Source organism: Solanum tuberosum, unplaced genomic scaffold (genome assembly GCF_000226075.1).
Source record: "Solanum tuberosum cultivar DM 1-3 516 R44 unplaced genomic scaffold, SolTub_3.0 scf00444, whole genome shotgun sequence".
NCBI lineage: Eukaryota > Viridiplantae > Streptophyta > Magnoliopsida > Solanales > Solanaceae > Solanum > Solanum tuberosum.
In genome coordinates, this window is record NW_006239365.1 from 3,461 (window position 1) to 23,413 (window position 19,953).

The 19,953-nt window shown below is 33.8% G+C and overlaps 2 protein-coding genes across 2 annotated transcripts; one reads left to right on the forward strand and one right to left on the reverse strand.

Moving 5' to 3' along the window:
* Nucleotides 1-6,290: 6,290 nt before the first annotated feature.
* Nucleotides 6,291-10,243, forward strand: LOC102606391 (uncharacterized). The gene is made up of 6 exons (XM_006363515.2): nt 6,291-6,911; nt 7,562-7,773; nt 8,804-9,092; nt 9,181-9,266; nt 9,358-9,452; nt 9,561-10,243. Exons 1-6 carry the CDS (start codon nt 6,678-6,680, stop codon nt 9,821-9,823), a joined length of 1,179 nt encoding a protein of 392 aa, XP_006363577.1. The 5' UTR covers nt 6,291-6,677; the 3' UTR covers nt 9,824-10,243.
* A 784-nt stretch (nt 10,244-11,027) lies between these two features.
* Nucleotides 11,028-16,501, reverse strand: LOC102578393 (protein DEHYDRATION-INDUCED 19 homolog 4-like). The gene is made up of 5 exons (XM_006363516.2): nt 16,148-16,501; nt 15,473-15,615; nt 12,461-12,538; nt 12,016-12,275; nt 11,028-11,358 (listed from the first exon to the last, which is right to left on the reverse strand). The coding sequence occupies exons 1-5, from the start codon at nt 16,209-16,211 to the stop codon at nt 11,250-11,252; spliced, it is 654 nt and encodes a 217-aa protein (XP_006363578.1). The 5' UTR covers nt 16,212-16,501; the 3' UTR covers nt 11,028-11,249.
* Between the last annotated feature and the right edge of the window lie 3,452 nt (nt 16,502-19,953).

Sequence of the window (19,953 nt, forward strand, 5' to 3'; positions counted from 1 at the left end):
TTTATACAAGTTAAAGTGCCTATTTGTGCACTATGAAAGTTGGAGGTCAAAGTTAAAATTTGAAGCCAAGTTTAGGGTCCAATATATGTATTACGCCTTTTCAAAATATGTCAACGAAAGAAGTACCACATACATTAATGCATAAGCTCTTCCATACTATATATAATAGTAACAGATCATAAGTGGACATAAAAGATTACTTTCTCTTCTAACTATCATGCAGAAATTACATTTATTTGATGCCCTCTAGTATGAATATGATGAGGATGGTAAGCCAATAAAAAAAAATGTTTGATCTTATAAAAATTATTACTCCAACCAAATATCAAAAACATGATCAGAATATAAGCAGAATGATGAGCAACATATATTTGTATACAAATTCATTAGTTAAAGAATGTGACAAAAAGATAATTATCTATATTTTGTAATAGAAGTGTTTGTAATACACACACGCACAAACACACACATATATGCTAGTATTGATTTGTTGGTATCAAACTACGTCAAAGAGAACCTTCTTTTGTTATTTTTTAATTACTAAATTCATATAATTTCTTCCTACTTTTGATCAATGTCGAAAGTAAATCCTTCACTCCAGCCACAACAATTAACACTATCAATTTCACAATCACTGCCACGACCAGGTTCAGCAAATGCTCCTGATCAAGTTCCCTTCGAAGATATTCTTTGAGGTCACAAATTAAGGATTTATACATATGAGATGTTCATATTTGTAGTCGTGTGACAAACTCTCCCTCTCTAATCCTCCCACATAATACAAAGTTCTGCCACACTAGTGTTGTCATCTTAGTTGTGCGGACTCTTCACTTTTAATGCATGGATCGATGCTTCAAAAATACACTACTTTGGGGAAAATCTAGCATGCACCCGTTGACATTTTTGAAGAGCCCGAGCAACATAGCTTGTCGTTGACAAAAGAGGACGAGTAAATTTTACATAATGTTCCTACAGACAACAAACGATATTGCATTTATATCAAACTAGGCAGATACATAGGACATAATGCTCGTCGGGTTTGGAGTTGATAAGATTGTCATTGTATATGACTCTACCGATAATTCTACTTCCATGTTTGGTTCAGTCTGTAGTTTGTGGAGTCTTCCGCAGTTGGGGACTTCTGATAACGCTCAAATTATATGTCATACAACTCAATGAGTAGGCGATTGTTAGTAATATAATAATCCAATGTATGAGGTCGGGATCGAATCTAAGGGTGTGCAAAAATCGAACCGAAAAATATTATTGGGTCATTGCTATTGGGTTAACGGATTTTTAATGGTTTTATAAAAAACATTATTGGGTTATCGGTTTTTAGTATTGGGTTATTTGGTAAACTGATAACCCATTAAGACGATAGTAAGTTAGTACTATACCCTTCATAAATATTAAATATTAATAATTTAACATAACTAGACACTATATCAATACTATACACTATGGTCTACACACTTCACACGTCATAGTACTTCTACTTCGCATAAGAAATTCCATATTATGTTTTGGTTGTAACATGTTATTGTAGCCTTCGTACTACATCTACTCTTATTCATGCAATTTCTGATTATATTTCTTGTTTCACTATATCAAAACATTTGCAGCTGATTTGTTTGTCTCACTGTATCGTGCCAAATAGTTAGAGAAGTGAGAAATCATATTTTTATTTTCTGAGTATTTTCTTATTGGGTAAACCAAAATCGAACCGTTAATGACCAAAAACCGATAAATCGAAAACCGATAAAGAATATCTTATTGGTTTGTTATTGGTTTAGCGTATTTAAAAATCGAAAACCGATAAACCGAACCGATAATACATAAAACCAAACCGAACCGACCGATGCACACCCCTAGTCGAATCCCACAGAAAATAATGTGCCGGTAATTGAAAAGATAAAGAATTACAAGCTATTAGTTTGAATACAAACGAACAATACACAATTATAATATCAAGAGTTTGGTAACAATCAACAATAGGAGGGAAAGGAAACAAGGGTAAAGGCCTTTTCAAGCAAGGGATCAAAGGGAATGAGAAGCTCATTTACATTCAAACTATTCATTGCAATTTAATATCATGCAAATTCATTAATTATGGGTAAAATTATATATACATTGGAACCTAAATGATTTACCTACTTCTTCCGAACATAAGCATATATTTCTCACCTAGCTCTTTCAAACCTAGTTAAGTAGCTATCATAATTAGTCCAATTCTATGCATCGCAACAATCCACTATCTTCTAGCTAGAATCTAAATGGTGGTTACACCTCAAATTAAGTACCTATAAAAAATTCTCAACCTCAATTGACTCTTCCAAGCTCAATCAAAGTAAATGGGCAAATCCAATGAGTGATCAATTTCATTAGGAAAAGAATTTAAACATGAAATTGATTAGATAATCAGATACATATTTCATAAATCAGAAGCATTCAATCAATTACAAAATCAAAAGAATAAAATCATCAACCCAACAATTGTCTATTTCTAGCACAAAACACAAATTCTCTATTAATCAATTATACCCATAACTCAAGCAATACAAAGCAAGTAAGTGAAGAAAGAGTGAAAATTGCTATAATGAAGTTTTCAATCTTCGAACCCAAAGGAGAGTTGTGAGGAAAGTTGTGATCCAAGCTTAAAATCCTAAGCTAAGAACCCTAGAAATTTGGATACAATCAATAATCCCTCTCAAAATGTTTTCTCATAAGTGTATATAGAGTTTTGGGGATCAAAATAGTCGACTTTCGAAACTGTCAGTCTGCTCTGTACGCATGAAAAATAACTCTTCACGTTCGTAGAGAATGGCCCGCATTTACGGGACTGCATTGATTGGAACGATGCCTTCGCGTGCCAATGGGGAGCGTTTGCGGTCAAATTTTGACCTCATCACCGCATTCTATAGTTGGAATGAGAAAGTTTAGTCAAAAATTTGTGAAAAATGGACTTGTAAGGACGAGTTCAAGGAAGGTGAAAGGGTCCACGGTCAGTGGATCAAACCTTGAACCCGAATTTTGTGAAAAATATCCTAAGACAATGATCTACTGGGTTCAAGGAAGGTGAAAGGGTCCACAGTGAGTGAACCCATCCTTACACATGAGCCTTGTGAAAAATATTCTAAGACAAAGGTGTAAGGAAGGGTTCAAAGATGGTGGAAGGGTCCACAGTGAGTGAACCCATCCTTACACATGAGCCTTGTGAAAAATATTCTAAGGCAATGGTCTAAGAAAGGGTTTAAGGATGGTGGTAGGGTCCACAATTAGTGAACCCATTATTGAACCCGAGCCTTGTGAAAATTATTCTAAGAAAATGATTCACGGACAGGCTCAAAGCAGTAGAAGGGTCCACGGATGGTAGACTCGTCCATGGAAATTGACTTAGTAAATCCCAGACGCCCCTCTGGTTCACGATAGCCTTCACGGAAGGTGAAGCGATTAGTGGTCCATGAAAGGCTTTCGTAGAGGGTGTTTCGACAAATTTTAAGTCAGGGCTATTAGGTTTTTTTCTAGGCATTTAATACCTAAACTATGTGGTTTTGACCCTAATTCTAATCCCTATATAAGATTTCTAAGTACTAAAATTACCCATTCTAAATTCATTCTCCTAATTTCCAAATCCCAACCAAATTCATCCTCCCCAACTCTCTCTCAAGCTAAGGAAGAAGAAGCTAGGGTTTAAATTTAAAGTCTTAAATTCACCATTTCTTTTGACCTTTAATATCAAGGTATGTGGAATTTCACCATTGGATCTTATTCATCCAATTGATCCCAAAGAATTTTTAAGTTTCTAATTCAATTTCTCCTAAATTGCTTAGGGTTTCATGTGATCTTCATGGGTTTAATTGTTCAATTTCAATCTTTCTATGCATGTCTTGATTAAACTACATGATTTCCTATTGATTCCTACAAGACACATGCACTATTCATGATTTTGACTATGAATTTATAAAGATATGAGTTTATGAAGAAAGCTATGAATTTGTGAATGATGATTTATGAAAAGATGTTTTATGATCTAAAGGTTGCTTTCAAGATAAGCATCAATGAATTAAATGGTGAAAGAATTTCTCACATTGAAAAATCATGAATGGTGAAAGGTCCTCTCACATATGGTTTAAGGAGCTACTCTATAATGATTTAAGTGTGGATTAGTAACTAAATTGTGTTTTTCTATTTATATGTTTATAAAATTGACTATTTCGTTGGGATTTAACTTAGCGCCGAGAGAACTTTGAGGTGTAGGCTCAAATATGGCAGTCTCTAGTAGCAACCTCTAGTTCCAAACTATGTGCCCCTGTAGGATTGCATTAAATGTCCTAGCTAGTGGATCCACATATAGCATATCACATGATACATAGTTCTACCTTGGCAAGTAGGCTCTCCTTTCTCGACGTGGAAGTTACATCGGATTCCATGTATAGCTCGCATGGTCTATTGTCAATTAAAGGTAATGTCCAGCAAAATGAACTAAGTTACTTTCTTATGTTTTATGAAGCTTTTCTTATGTTTTAAGATGTATTGACCATGTCCATGATTATGATCATTCTTTAAAAGACTTTTACTATGTTTATCTTGGCCATGCATATCATGGTCTCTATTATGTCCCTTTATGATCATGTTTCATGTTTTATTTCATTTCCCTCTTACTTAGTACATTTCATGTACTAATGCATACATGTGCCTACATTGTTTCACAAATGTACGACTTAACGACTCCTTTCCCTCAGTTTCTGGTTAGTACATCATTAAAGACTTTTGAAGACTTGGTGGGTCCTCATACTTTGAGGGCGATGTAGCCTTTATTACTTTCTTATGTCTTTACTTTCAGATGTTGTATGTGGTGTATGTGTTATGTCCTGACCACTCCTTTTGATGTAATAGATGGCTTGTCAAGACTATGTTAGACATCCGTTTTGAAATGTTAAACACATTTTTGATATAAAATGCTTTACTTTTGTCTATTACTATGTGTATATGTATGTCAAGTGGCTTGTGTAGGGCCTCTCGGGATCTTATACGACATGTCACGTGTAGGGTGTACTTTGGGTTGTGACACGTTCGTGGGTGATTTGTGCCTTTTTGCATTTCTTTGTTGACCCAGACTCCGCGTTCACATGTCAGCTGACCGCGTTCGCGGAGAACAATTTCTCTGCCAGATTTGACTTTTTTCAATTTTTGTTTTCTTTTTTCCTCAACTTCACTTGGTTTCTTCAATTACTTTCTAAATCAACTCTTCACTCCATTTTTCTATAAACATGAAGAAAACCACATCAAATTCATGTCTCTCCTAAAAGATAATATAAATTGGTAAAAATACCCACTTATCAACTTCATGGATAAGAAGATACTTAGGTCTAAGATTTTATGTGAGGGTCGTTATTGGTAGTTGAGTGTCATGTCTCAGCACATTTATTTCTTTCATTCTAGACAACATAGGCTTATTTCATACAGAAGTATGTATTACATGGATATCTTTTATCATTTTGTCTAGTTTGGTGTCGAACCATTTATTTATATGCTTATGTTTCAGCTTTCGCTTCAGTTTCTTATGATATGTTATGCCAAGGATTAGCTTGGGGCAATTTGTGATTTTCAAGTATCGTGTCTTGACTTAGATGTTGACTCGGATCGTGACAGTTATCAATTTCTAGACATGCTAAATCACTAAAGAATCATTAAAATATCAATTATCAGTTTATCAATTACTGATAATTATCGGTTTAATCGTTAAGATTTCACACACAAAAAATAAATTATTGATAATCACTTAAAAACAAAGTGACAAACCAAATAAACCATACACATGAATTGATTGCTCAAAAGCGAACACTAACAACTTGTAGAATAACCGAGAGTTTGAGATAGTTAAATATGAAAGTATGAAACTAAACCCTAAGTCAAAGACTTTATATATTGAATGGTATAAATAAAGTTTATTAATTTACTATTTGATTATCGGTTAACCCGTTAAGAAAAAAATCTCAAATTATTAAGAACCGATAACCCGATAAAAAATAAATCAAAACACTTATACCGTTAAATCAATAATCCATTACTGATAAATCCATAAACTTTTATCGATTTGAATTATTGGTCAGAGTTCGATTTTGAGAAGCTCTAACTCTCACTATTCACTTTTACTTATTCACAATGAATTTTGAACACCACTTAAGAAATAATAAATGATATATATATATATATATATTCTATCATGTTACTCATATTAATTGATGTATATTTTCGAATGACTTATTATTATTAGTGATAATTTGTGTAAATTTTTGTTTATTCTTGAATTGTGTAGAACATGGTCCATGGAACTAAAGGTGGACCTTCATTTTCAACCCTTTTTTCAGCCTCGACTCTTCGCGTCTCCTTCTCCCCTCCACCATTAACAAACCCAGCAACCCAACCCCTCTTTTTATCTTCAAACTTCAAAAACCCTAAAACTTCATCACTCTAAATCTCCCTTAAACCCTTTAACCAAAAAGCCCTAAACTTTACCCCAATTTTTCTAATACCAACAATCATACACACTACACTACTTCATTATACCAAAGACTCAAAACGTTCTTGCTGCTATACAAACTTCTTTTGACTTTTAGGATCTTTGTGGATCCATTTTCTTTTTTGGGTCTTTGGAAAATCTTGCCCCCTCAAAAATGGCTGCAAATCGGAGAAAGGTTGGAGATGATCGGTTTTATAGCCCACCGGCGATGAGGAAGCAGCAAAAAATGCAAGCCAAGTCAAGAATTGAAGCGGAGAGTCGAACTGAGTCTGATGACGGAGCATCGTCAACGGCGTCGTTTTCATCGATTCGAATTGAGAATTTGACGAATTTCGATCGGTTCTTGGAGCATACCACTCCTAAGGTCCCCGCTCAAGTTTTTCCCAAGGTATCACTATTTGTTATTTAATCTTACAGTCTTATCCTATTGGGCATTAAGTTATAGATGTTTGGGGAAACTATGTCTTGATGTAAAAGTTGCTGCATTTTAGGTTTTCAGTGTTTGTATTATGACAATGTCAATGAGAAGAACTGTAAACGGATATCTGTTCCTCATATACTTGGGGGATGGGGCAATTTTGTAACCCTGAACCCTGCTTCCACGGGCAAGAGTCTAGACAATATTTTCTGAAACTGGACCTAGTTTCATGTGGTTATGACTTATGCATATGCCTGTTTTTAGATACTTGGTCGTATCGTGTGTGGAAATCATATGAATGGATCAGGTGTTGGAGTGCAATGGTTTGCTACTCGCTTCTCCCATTTCCATGGATAACCTGGTTGTATAATGTGTTTATGAAAATCCAGATTTCTGCTAATTTTATGCTCATTTCTTCCTTAATCATACAAGTGAACAATGGCTCAGCAATTGTCTCCTTGGCTTGGTTATTTGAATGCCTTCTTGTAATTAAGATCTAATCTCCTCATTTGTTCAGTGGCTTATTCATATTGCAACAAAGCAGAAGTTTGTGGATAATCAGTTTGAATCCTTTGATCTCCTGATACTCAAGTTAATCCAGTGCATTTGCATATATGCAGACAATCATGAGAGGGATGAGGAATCTTGACAATGATTCCTATCCATACTTCGTCTTGGGTGACCTTTGGGAGTCTTTTGGGGAATGGAGTGCATATGGAGCAGGAGTTCCTCTGGTTTTAAATCAGAGTGATTGTGTTGTCCAGTATTATGTGCCATATTTGTCTGGGATTCAACTTTATACAGACCCTTCGAGGCCCTCCATCAAGCAAAGGTAAGCTTGTTATGTGCACTTTCTGCCTATTTGCAGATGATAAAACTAGTAATTTTTCATGCATATTGGTCTTTGAACGAATTCATGTGTGGCTGTTTGTGTGACACTGAAAGAATTGTTGAAGAGTTTCCAGAATAATGTGTCTGATTTGTTATTATTGTTTAAAGTAAAGATGCATTCTCCATTATGTAATAAATGGAAACCACCTTATCAGAACTTATGTGGTAAATGTTACCAGTTCTGGCTGAATCACAATTGTCCTCGTAAATTTCACTTCAGTTGTGAGGATGGTGATTTTAGTGTAGATACTGGTTAGCTTGGGGTTTGTTAATGTTAAATTTTATTTTATTTTCTTTTCTAAGCTTGAATGTAATTCATTCTGTAGAAGTCCAAGGTTAATGAGTAGTAGATATCTGTACCTCATGGGCCTGCCCCTGCCACTCAATCAAAGTTGAATGTGCACCTTCTTCCATGTGTTATATTGTAGGATATAGGTTTTCTATGGTTGGTCATGGAAGCCATATTCTTAACTATAAATTTTGTTATTGAAGTGCCTCAGGTTTTTCATAAATGAACTCTGAGCTCATGTATTGCAGAAAGAGTGACCTTAAAAAATGTTGGAGTGAACATATTCAACAGGGTTATTAAGTCTTCTCTTATTGATATGGCCTTGCACAGGCACAAGGTGTGGCATCAAATGTGCATGTATTGTCCGTAAAGTTGAGTTCTGTTTTTGATTAGTTTCTTGGCCTTTACTCCTTTGAAGTTCTTATTTTACTCCTTGCTTGAAGACGGAGGTAACAAAATGCCTCAAGGCTATTAACATTTTAATTGTGCTGCTCATCTCACCTACCAAGTGAAAACTAGGTTGAAGTAAGAGCTATCTTCTTTAATAATTGAACTATACAGACTGATCTGTTCTCTTAATAGTGAGTTCATTTCAATTGATTGGTGCCTATGCCTGTGAATAATTGGTATGTTTTAGCTGCATTTTCTTTCAAATAACAATCTTGGGCTTAAATTTTTCCAGGAGACCAGGTGAAGAAAGTGATGCTGATTCTCTCAAGGAGACAACAAGTAGTGATGACAGTAGTGAATACGGAGCTGGAGCTTCAAGGGTAGCCAATAAAGTTCATGGAAGTTGGAATCAGCAGAATATAGTTGCATCAACTATTGATGGAATCAAGCATCTCTCCCTAAAAAAGGATCCTTTGTTAGAATCTTCAGGAGATGAGAATGAGATGGGGAGTCCTGGTCTCCTTGTATTTGAATATTTTGAGCGAAATCAACCATATGGTCGTGAACCTTTAGCTGATAAGGCAAGTCTTTTATTTCCAAACAGAAGTTTGTCTGTCTTCCATTTATTTGTGTCATAGCATTTACATTCTTTTGCCCTTACAACTGCAGATTTCAGGGCTTGCATCTAAATTTCCAGAACTGAAGACGTATAAGAGCTGTGATCTGACTGCTGCAAGTTGGATTTCTGTTGCTTGGTACGATTTTCTCCTTTCAGCTTTGACTGAACAAATACTCATGTAAACTCACGTGTTGATACTAAATTGTTTTTTCCTTTCCATTATGAAGGTATCCCATTTATAGGATACCAACAGGACCAACATTGCAAAATCTTGATGCTTGCTTTCTGACATACCATTCCCTCTCAACACCTTCTGGTGGTGGTATGTCTTTCATCCTATTTCTTCTCTATTTCTGATCAATTCAATGTCAAAACAAGCCAGTTGATTGTTCTTGAAATTGCTGACTATGTATTGCTTACACTTTTGCAGTTCCCAGGACTGACTGGCCTCAACAGCATGGCACAACTACTAGTAAAGGCATCGTTGATGCTGGTATGTCCGCCAAGCTACCTCTCCCAATCTTTGGGCTGGCCTCTTACAAATTCCAACTATCATTTTGGTTCCCTGATGGAGTTAATGAATGTCAGAAGGCCAACTCTCTGTTACGAGCTGCTGGCAATTGGCTCCGGCTTTTGCAAGTTAATCACCCTGACTATAGTTTTTTTGAGTCGCATAATTCGTATCGAAGGTGAAGCTTGTCTTATTTTCTTTTAAGCATAACATCCTGAGATGCTCGTCCGGTTGTACAAGCTTGTCACTGGGTATAGCAAAACTAGACTTGAAAGTAGCCTTCTGTTTACACAATACAAGCTTTTGTACTTTTATTAGTTACCGTTAGATGCATGAGTGGTAAGGTACCCGGTAGGGCCAAGAGTGACTATGAAGGTTATCATCTTCAGTGTTTCCTATAGCACCTTGTATACATTGGAGCTTCCTGAATCGACAGTGAGTTCCTGGATATGATGTTCTGATGACAGTCGCTTTGTCAAGCTTGCTCTATTTCGACTTACACTCAAGTTAATGTTGATTGAAAAATAGGTTGATTTTCTGTATAAATGAATGGTCTGTAATACCCTCTAATATAATATCACCTTACAGTATATGACTTTGTATATTGCTATGTTTTCTGAGTCGGGCCGAGCTTACTACTAAACTCCGACTGATAGGATGACTTTTAATTAAAAAAAAAACACTAGATCGACCTTTCTCAGCGTATCAACTATGCATATTATTGCTTTGGTATATTACTATTTCCTATATATCTAAAAAGTGCAATCAGTTTAGCATCTATTCCTTAATTTATGTGATATAGTTTGACTTGATAAAGAGTTTATGAAAGAAAGATTTTTGAAATTTGTAATCTTATGCTTGTCATGAAATGTTTTCAAATACTCGTTTGTTAGATGGAATAAGTTTCTTTTTAAAATAGTAGTAATAATTTGGCCGTATTTTCTTTTGCTTCAACTATTGTATAATACATGACTTCTGGAATCATACATCTGAGAAGCAAAGTTACACCAAATGGGTCTTCAAATCTATTCAGTCCTCCCAACATCTCCGTCTTTGAACTTCTCGTCCATTTTCAACCTCACTAGAAAGCGCAGTTGGTTAGCCATCAACGTATCTTTTATATCACCTATCACATAGTCCTGTAACGTGAAGATTACTGGTTGCCAACAGGTGTTGCTGCAAACCCCTCATTAGGTTACCTGCTGAATTATGAAAGAGTTGTGCAGGTTACGTCAGAAAATTCGATGTTGTGGCTAATATTGGTCCCTCAAACTTCAGAATGTCCAACCTTTTCCGTAACTTTGTTTCCCAGAACAGGTCTTTTGCTTGTGGAGTCCATGCCAATGCAATTTCATCTGTTCATAACAGCAATAGTTCGCCAGATAATTTTAGTGAAACTGCTATATACTCATATATGTTTCGTGTTGCTTCACGCAATTAAATTGGAATATATATTAGCATGTTACTACATTGAAGATGGAAAACTAATGCAGTCTTTATTATACACATAAGTAGGACTTTTACGAGTTCCCTCTCCTAACTACTACTACACAGAATGGCAGCATCCTCTTCTTTTCTCTATCCATGCTAACAGTATCCTCTTCACATTTAGACGTCATCTTCAAGAAAGGTGGATAGCAGTAGCCCTTGCACAAACTTACTCTTCCTGGCCTTCTCCTCTTGGTCTTTGTCAGATAGCGGAGATTGCTGAACATTTCTGTTCAAAAGAAGAACAAAATCAACAACCTAGAACAGAAGTAAATAGAAACGGGACCAAAGAGGAAAGTCAGAAGTCTAAAACAAGCGCTAGTAAACAAAAGTCGCAGCCATATATATTGACGATCATGAGCAACTTCTACAGCTGACGATCTCCCTTTCACTACCCTCCCTCCTGGGAGAACAACTGACTTATATATGTAATAAAACCTTAGTTGCGTGGACTCTTCACTTTTGATGCCGCACCCGTCTCGGATTCTTCAAAAATACACTACTTTTGGCGAATCCGACACGCACCCGTTGGCATTTTGAAGAGTCCGAGCAACATAGAATAAAACTAGCATACACCATGTAGATGAGGTATGTACTTAGTAATAGCTCATCAAATTTGCATGTTTAACTAGAAAATAAGCAAAAAAGGCTGTCCAGATTAAAAAATTATTCTACAACTCAATCATGGGATAAAAGTTTAATCAAGTTACCAAACACACATGTGATTGATGTTACAAGGTTTAATCAGGTTTGCCACTCAAATATACAATCAAAGAGACACGAACCAAGAAGCTCCACGGAACTAGGGTAATACACATAGGAACAGGCATTTGAGAGGAAGAAAACAGAAGAAGAAATAGAAACAAAAGTAGTGATGCGTCCTTACCTTTCAGATGAGTTCTCAAGAGTGCTTTCTTTTTTTGAGCTTTGCTTAATAGAAGATAAAGGTTGAACATCAGGAATTTCATTAGCCAAAGGTGTATTGTGAATGAATGAAGATAACAAGGGATCTGGATCTGTAGTGGAGGAAGAAACCAAACGAGAGGATCCCCCGAGGATGGACTGCACACTCCCTTCCCTTAGCTCTCTTCTTAAAATAGAGAGAGCTGAAGTACCACCTCTTCGAAATCTTCTCCTGCGCTGCACCTGTAATGCAGTCAATGATAAATACCATGCATCTGAAGACCAATAGTAAAACTAAGAGAAAGCTGACATTAAAGCTTTAAAAGAATTCTGATATGATGCACATTTGGTACTGAAGCAAACCCAAAAAGAGGTACCAAGATCGAAGCTCATGAAAATAACTGATGGAAGATAATAAAAAAGGATACCTTTAAAATATTTCCATGTTGCTGAGTTATATGACCAACCAAATCCATTCCAACCCTTTTTGCACAAACCGGGCATATCTGCATATACAGACATGTTATCTAACATCACCAAAAATCTTGATAAAATAGTGGTGCTCTTCAACAGTCAACACCCTGATCACTTGCAAGAGATGCAACTGACAAGCTAGTAGCATAAAGTGTTCAGATATTCAGATTTTATTCAGAAATAGTAGAAACAAAAGTTATACAAACATAATGTGATTTAATTAATTAAATAATCATTAAAAAATATAATTACTCTCTATCTGATTCTAGCCCGTGTAATCAAAATCTAAATTTCTAGTTCTAAGCTTAATATCATACTCAGGCTAATGATGCTGAGTTTTCGACTAAAAAAAAGGTCACGTGTAAAAAGCACAGTATCTTTGTCAATACAGAAGGGTAACAAGAATGAAACTAAACATAATTTAGACAACACATGAAATAGATTTTGTTTGTTGAAAAAATATTGTTCTGAAACTATTCTGCCTAACATTTTCAGATACAATCCCTAAAATACAAGAAGTACTGTTTGAATTGAGTAACATTGTTTTCCTCAAAAAAGAGAATTGGAAAAAAGAAATAGTTAATTTGCTACTTAGCAAGTGCTGGTGAAGAATTGGTTATAGATTTGGCAATTCATCAAAATCCCTTTCTGATTATACAAGAATCGCTATTCAGCACATATTCATGAAAGCCGCAAATCATAAGTCACAATCCAAACAAGTAGTTTTTTGAACCTTAGCCACTGACACACAAGATACACTTTGCATTCTTCTGGGAGTGGCCCGAGAACACCTTAGTGTCTCTGCTCACTTAAGTGACTGAATATTTTTTCCATTTTCTGGTTAGTGAACTACACAGTTTTTTCAACCCTATAGTCAGCAGATAAGGCACTTTTCCATTAGCTGACTCTTATAGTTTTGGAAAATTTATGAACATGGACAAGGAAACTAAATTAAACATATATTTTAAGCTAAAAATCCATAAAACAAACACAGAAATGAAAAGCCATTAGCAGAAACTGGAGATTTGCAAAATTGACAAAGAGTAGCAAAGCTACAACATCATTCTTTTATTTGTAATCAAGAAATCTCTGAGAGCTATTGGCGCACAGTTTGAACACACTAGTGAATGAGTCCGTCGCTCTACCATTCTCCACCTAAATATGAGGCATTTGTATACGGCAAGATTTGAAGCCGTGACATGCGTCTAAACCATACTAGACCAAAGTCCTGGGGGTCACTACCATAACTTTTTTTGAAATAGAAATATTTTGTTAAAATGCAATGGGGGTCACTACCATAACATTTTCTTCTTTATTAAAAAAAAAAAGGAGATAAAGCTGACTGAAGGAGTAAACAAGGGGTATCCAAACAGAGTATTCTTTCAAATTTCCCCTTATTCTTTATTTCGACAAGAAGGCGAATGGTATCCACAGCCTCCCAAAAGTGAATAAATCCCCCCTCCCCGCTGTAGGCAATAGCCTCCTCGTTCCTCCGATCAACATAATTGCCACCTCTCCTATGTCAAGAGAGAACAACGAGGGCTGAGCTTCTGCAATTCGGAATTGTCAAGGAAAGAAACAAGATAGAACTGAGAACCTTGACTCAGATATGATAATCCTAATGAATAACCTGGATATGGCTCCACTTGCCTTTTCTTTATGAAATGCTCTTCCAAAGTCTTTTCTTCTTATTTAGATGTTTCTGTTAGCTTGGGAGTTGGAAAAAAAAAGGTGTTACCATGTTAATACTTTATATTCATTGAGTTGAAACTTAACATTAGATGTAAACCAAGAGTCTTCATCTACCCCATCAATCATCATATCCCATAACTTGGGCCCTAAATCCCAAATTCATCTGGCACTTTAATTTATTGAAGATGAAGTTGACTATCAACTAACAGAAATAAAACATTCATTTCAAGGTTTGCCAGCACTCAAACTGTTGCAAGAAGTCAGAAATGCTAAAGGTTAACTTTCCATTCGTTCAATATTACCTCAAACCTTCTCCAAAAGTTGAAAAGCAGAAATTTAGAAAGGGGTCAGAGAAAGATCATTTGTTTACCTTTCTTTTTCAGAGAAGAAGGTAGTGATGTCTAACAATCAAACAGAGTTTGGGGAGAAACAAGTAGAGGACCTTTTTGAATTTTTTCTAATTCTACTAGTATTGTATGAACTATCACAATACTAGAAGAATGAAAAGACATTAGCAGCTTATATTTCAAATTTATTTTTGCTGGGAGCATTGTACAGTGACTACCAGCTCGATCAATTTAAATGGAACTTCCGCAAGTTTGTGAAGATAGATTCTTATCACTCAGCTTCATGGTTGATCCAGATGTTATAGAAATTTATCTTTAAAATTGAACAAGGGGAGCAGGTGATCATCCGAAACCACTGTGCAATGTAGCACCAGTGTTACTTGCACATAATGCTTCTGATATTTTGGTGATATTGTGGTATACGAATTACAAATTTATATATCTCCATAATTTGCAGGAGAGAAACCAACAACTATATTTTTTTAACACACAGCTAAGGGGAACAGAAAACTATTTCACTTCACTACTTTGAAATTTCAAGTTCAAAGCTTCACAAAACCAGTGTGATTCACTGCTTTGAATTTTTAAGTCGAAGCAGCCTCTACAGACATAAACACAGGTAAAGCATTAAAGATAAAGTATCATATCATAAAATGAATGTCATATTTGATAGCCAATGCTTCTTCTCACAAACCTACTGGGTTCACAGGAAGAGTAGTAAGAGAGGAAAACGAAAGAAACCAATTCCTTAATAAGGTCACTGTAAAGATGGCACAACTAATTAGAAAGGTTTTACGACAATCCTTATAAGAAGAAAGGAAGGTTTTATGACGGCCCCCCTGGTTTTTAAAAACTTAAGCATAACCTATATTTGATATCTAATGAAAACAATTTGGGAAAGAAGTACTAGTTGTAGAGATACTGTACCCCATTCTTAGCCTCAACAGCATGTTCATCATCGATATGACAACATAATCCAACAATATCAAAATCCTCTGCACAGAAAGGACAGAGAAACTCTGGCCTTGTCTCCTCTTCACTATCATACTCCTCTCCTAAGTTACGGATTTCTGCAAAACACACCAAAAATTCACTTCCATTAAACAGGAAAAGCTATGAATTACCATTCCCAACCATGTGTCTAGAAAATGTGAGAAATGATACCCAGAACTTCTCCCATCGCACGGAAAACATACACATCCCCCAAACGACAATTCAGAGACTGAGTTGATAAAAACAAAAATACAACCTTCACATTGGGATCATTTCGGAGCAAGAAAGTCCCTCAAGGAATAATTTTTAATTAAGTCCCAAATATAACCAAACCCCAGATATGCAAATATAAAGTACCTTATCCCACCTTTTCATTTCCACTACTGAGAATAACCAAAACCCACAAAAGCAAATGTATAACTTCTTCATTTCAGGTAAGGAAACCTACTCCACAAAACCCCACCTCAGGATTATTTTATCTTCATACTTGGCCAATAAACAACAAATCAAACTACATTCTAAATAAAACTACAAGCTATGAAAAGCAAATGGAAATTCCTTTATATTCTTGCACCTCAGGAAATAAAGCCAAAAAGAAGATAATAGTACCTGATCGAGGTTGGTAACGCCTTGAAGAAGAAGTAAATATGCGATTCCAAGAATCTGAATCCATTATAAATATCTCAGACTCAACAAATTATGATGAAATCTTTAGAAATTTCAAAAAAAATCTTAGGTAGCTCAAAGATGAAACCTTTGTTGGTATGAAAAATAAAAGGAAGACCCAGATTCAGAGATAATAAAATGAAGACTTAGGACCAAAAAAGATGAGGCCAAAAAAGGGGTTGTGAAGTTTCCTGGAAATAGGGAGGAGAAAGAACAATAGGCAAATAGCAAGGATAGCAGAGGTGCTTTGGATTGGAGTTTATACATGAACTTTATTGCACGATTGGTATGCCCACTATGCACCTTTCACTTTTGGACCGACTTATGTAGTGTGGTCCAAAATTATTATTTTTTTAGAAAATGTTTTCTAAGCTAGTTTAACTATGTAAATAAAGTGTTTGTAAATAATAATCTACATAAATTACAGTACATATATTTAGTTAAAGTCTGACTTATATTGATATATATTGTATTTTGGACACCCTAAAATATCATAGTAATCCGTAGCGCAGTTGGTTATACTTGATCTGCTCCGATTTGAATATAAATAGTTTAAAATACCATATATGTGATGTTTATTCTTTTTCTACTATCCAAAGTTTGTACACCCTTTATGAAATTTTTAGCTACGCTATTGAGGGTGAGGACTATATGGATAAAGGGAAGATGAGGTATGTTAAAAAGAGACGAGAGGATACAATCTATGTAAAATGATGCTCATAGAACTTGATCTACATATTTTTATTAGAAAATATTTTCCTCATTTTAAAAAAAACCAAAATATGAGAAAATTAGGACTTTATACCGAACACACCATTATTTGCATGTTTTCTAGTTTCTAGGAAATAAGACACACCACTTAAATTATTGGTCCCTTTGTCCTAAAAAGAGAAGAAGAAAGAAGGGTATTTAATTTACGGAAAAATCCTTTTGGCCAGAAAATTTTGGCCATAATTTGGCCAGAATGGTAAAAAGATCCATTCACACTATAAACTAATTTCTTTTTAGATATTTTTACCCTTTTAACTTATAAACTAAATATATTCTTGGAATCTCTATATTCTTCCACCATGTTTCCAACATATTGAAAATACAAATTCTACCAAAGAGAACATTGATCATTAAGTAGATTGGATAGTTGTTTTCAAATTATGTTTTAAAAATAATAATTGTGACATCAATAGTAAAAAAAATATTTTTTGAATCACATTATATTCTTGTTGGTTGTATTATAATAAAAAAATTACTTAACTAATATTACAACAGATTATGGCCAAAATATTAGTGTTAACTGAATTTACTTAACACTAATTTCATTATATTCTTGTTGGTTGTATTATAATAAAAAAATTACTTAACTAATATTACAACAGATTATGGCCAAAATATTAGTGTTAACTGAATTTACTTAACACTAATTTCATTATATTCTTGTTGGTTGTATTATAATAAAAAATTACTTAACTAATATTACAACAGATTATGGCCAAAATATTAGTGTTAACTGAATTTACTTAACACTAATTTTTTTTATTCAAACATAATTAAAAAAATACTTAATTGGAATTTGGAGGTCATTTTAGTAACAAATATAAGTAATGATTCATAATTTATCTAATCGACGTAATATAGGGGATAAAACTTGTATGATTAATAACATTAATATTTTATTCTCTTTGGTTCGACATATATGAACTATACACATGAGTTCTATAACTGTCGATATTTACTGGGTCTAATGTATTTTGAGTTGTCGTTATCAATATTTTACAAATTACATTTAAAAATTATTTAAATATATAGTTTAATTTATTAAATATAAATAAATTAAAAAAATTACTTAATTGAAGGTCATTTTAGTAACAAATATAAGTAATGATTTACAATATATCAAATCTACGTAATATAGGAGATAAGACTTGTATGATCAATACTATTAATGTCTGACTCTCTTTGGTTCGACATGTATGAGCTATACGCATGATTTTTATAACTATTGACAATTACCAGGTCTAATGTGTTTTGAGTTGTCATTATCCCAATATTTTACAAATTACATTTAAAATTATTTATTTATATAGCTTAATTTTATTGAAACTTAATAATTAAAACAAATTACATAGTTTGAGGTCAGTTTAGTAACAAGCATAAGTAATGATTCAAAATTTATCAAATCGATGTAATATAGGAGATAAAACTTATATGATTAATACTATCAATGTCTGACTCTCTTTGGTTCGACCCATATGAACTATATGAATGATTTCTATAACTATCAATATTTACCAAGTCTAATGTATTTTGAGTTGTCCTTATCTCCATATTTTATAAATTACATTTTAAAATGATTAAATTATATAGTTTAATTTTATTTAAACATAATAATTTAAAAAAACTACTTAATTGGAGGTCGTTTTAGTAACAAATATAAGTGATGATTCACAACTTATCAAATCGACGTAATATAGGAGAAAAGACTTGTATGATTAATACTATCAATGTTTGACTCTCTTTGGTTCGACACATATGAACTTTATGCATGGTTTCTATAATTATCTACATTTATCAGGTCTAATGTATTTTGAGATGTCTTCATCTCAATATTTTACAAACTACATTTAAAATTATTTAAATATATAGTTTAATTTTATTTATACATAATAATTAAAAAATTACTTAATTGGAGGTCATTTTGGTAACAAATATAAGTAATGATTCACAATTTATCAAATCGACGTAATGTAGGGGATAAGACTTGTACGATAAATACTATTATTGTCTGACTCTCTTTGGTTCGACATATATGAACTATACACGATTTATATGACTATCAACATTATCAGGTCTAATGTGTTTTGAATTGTCGTTATCCCAATATTTTATAAATTACATTTAAAATTATTTAATTATATAATTTTATTTTATTTAAACATAATAATTAAAAAAAATTACTTAATTGGAGGTCATTTTGGTAACAAATATAAGTAATGATTCACAATTTATCAATTCAACGTAATATAGAGGATAAGAAGTGATCGAACGCTTTAGTTCTTCACGTAAGTGTTGTCAATTTATACTACAAAATCAAATGATAATATCAAGAATAAGAGTATGAAGTAAAAAGCAAAATATTTTAGAACATACATCTAAAAATAAATTAAATGATCAGATTAAATAGGTTAAAATCAATGAGAACTCAAAATAACAAGAGGACCATCTTTAATAACCGGAAAACAAAATTAACCTTTAAGATGAATCAATATATCACGGTAGCTTTAATACAATCTTAACGTATTTTAGAACATACATCTAAAAATAAGAAAACTCGCTGATTTAAACACGAGTTGTCAAAATATAGCATAAACAATTAATTAATTCACTAAATCCACAAGATAGGAATACTTCAGCAGGAACAACTCCTCACTAAATTCAGTTGATTTTTTTTTTTTTTTGAGAGGAAGTGATCGAGTAGAGAAGAAAAGGAAAAAGAATTAGCAGATTCCCTCAGCAATAATGCTACGTAAGAATAAGAGTGCTAGCTAGCGTTGGAATGAAGAAAAAATAGTGTCCCAATGTATAAGACTTTTGATATTCTAAGTCTTGGAATCTGTGTTCTAATTGAATTGTAATTTTAGGGAATAACAAACACTTTAATACCCTTTAATTAAAAAATAGAAAAAAGTCAATTTATTTTAGAATAGAAAGGTTAGTATAGTCTTTGTACGTTTCTGGCCAAATTCTGGCCATAT

Excerpts from the sequence above, each read along its gene's own strand:
- LOC102578393 (XM_006363516.2), bottom strand. The coding sequence starts at position 16,211 with ATGGATTCAGATTCTTGGAATCGCATATTTACTTCTTCTTCAAGGCGT. Across the intron at positions 12,276-12,460 it reads AACATGGAAATATTTTAAAG|GTGCAGCGCAGGAGAAGATT; the intron begins GTATCCTTTTTT and ends ACTGCATTACAG. Across the intron at positions 11,359-12,015 it reads CTTGAGAACTCATCTGAAAG|AAATGTTCAGCAATCTCCGC; the intron begins GTAAGGACGCAT and ends TCTTTTGAACAG.
- LOC102606391 (XM_006363515.2), top strand. The coding sequence starts at position 6,678 with ATGGCTGCAAATCGGAGAAAGGTTGGAGATGATCGGTTTTATAGCCCA. Across the intron at positions 7,774-8,803 it reads AGGCCCTCCATCAAGCAAAG|GAGACCAGGTGAAGAAAGTG; the intron begins GTAAGCTTGTTA and ends AAATTTTTCCAG. Across the intron at positions 9,093-9,180 it reads GTGAACCTTTAGCTGATAAG|ATTTCAGGGCTTGCATCTAA; the intron begins GCAAGTCTTTTA and ends TTACAACTGCAG.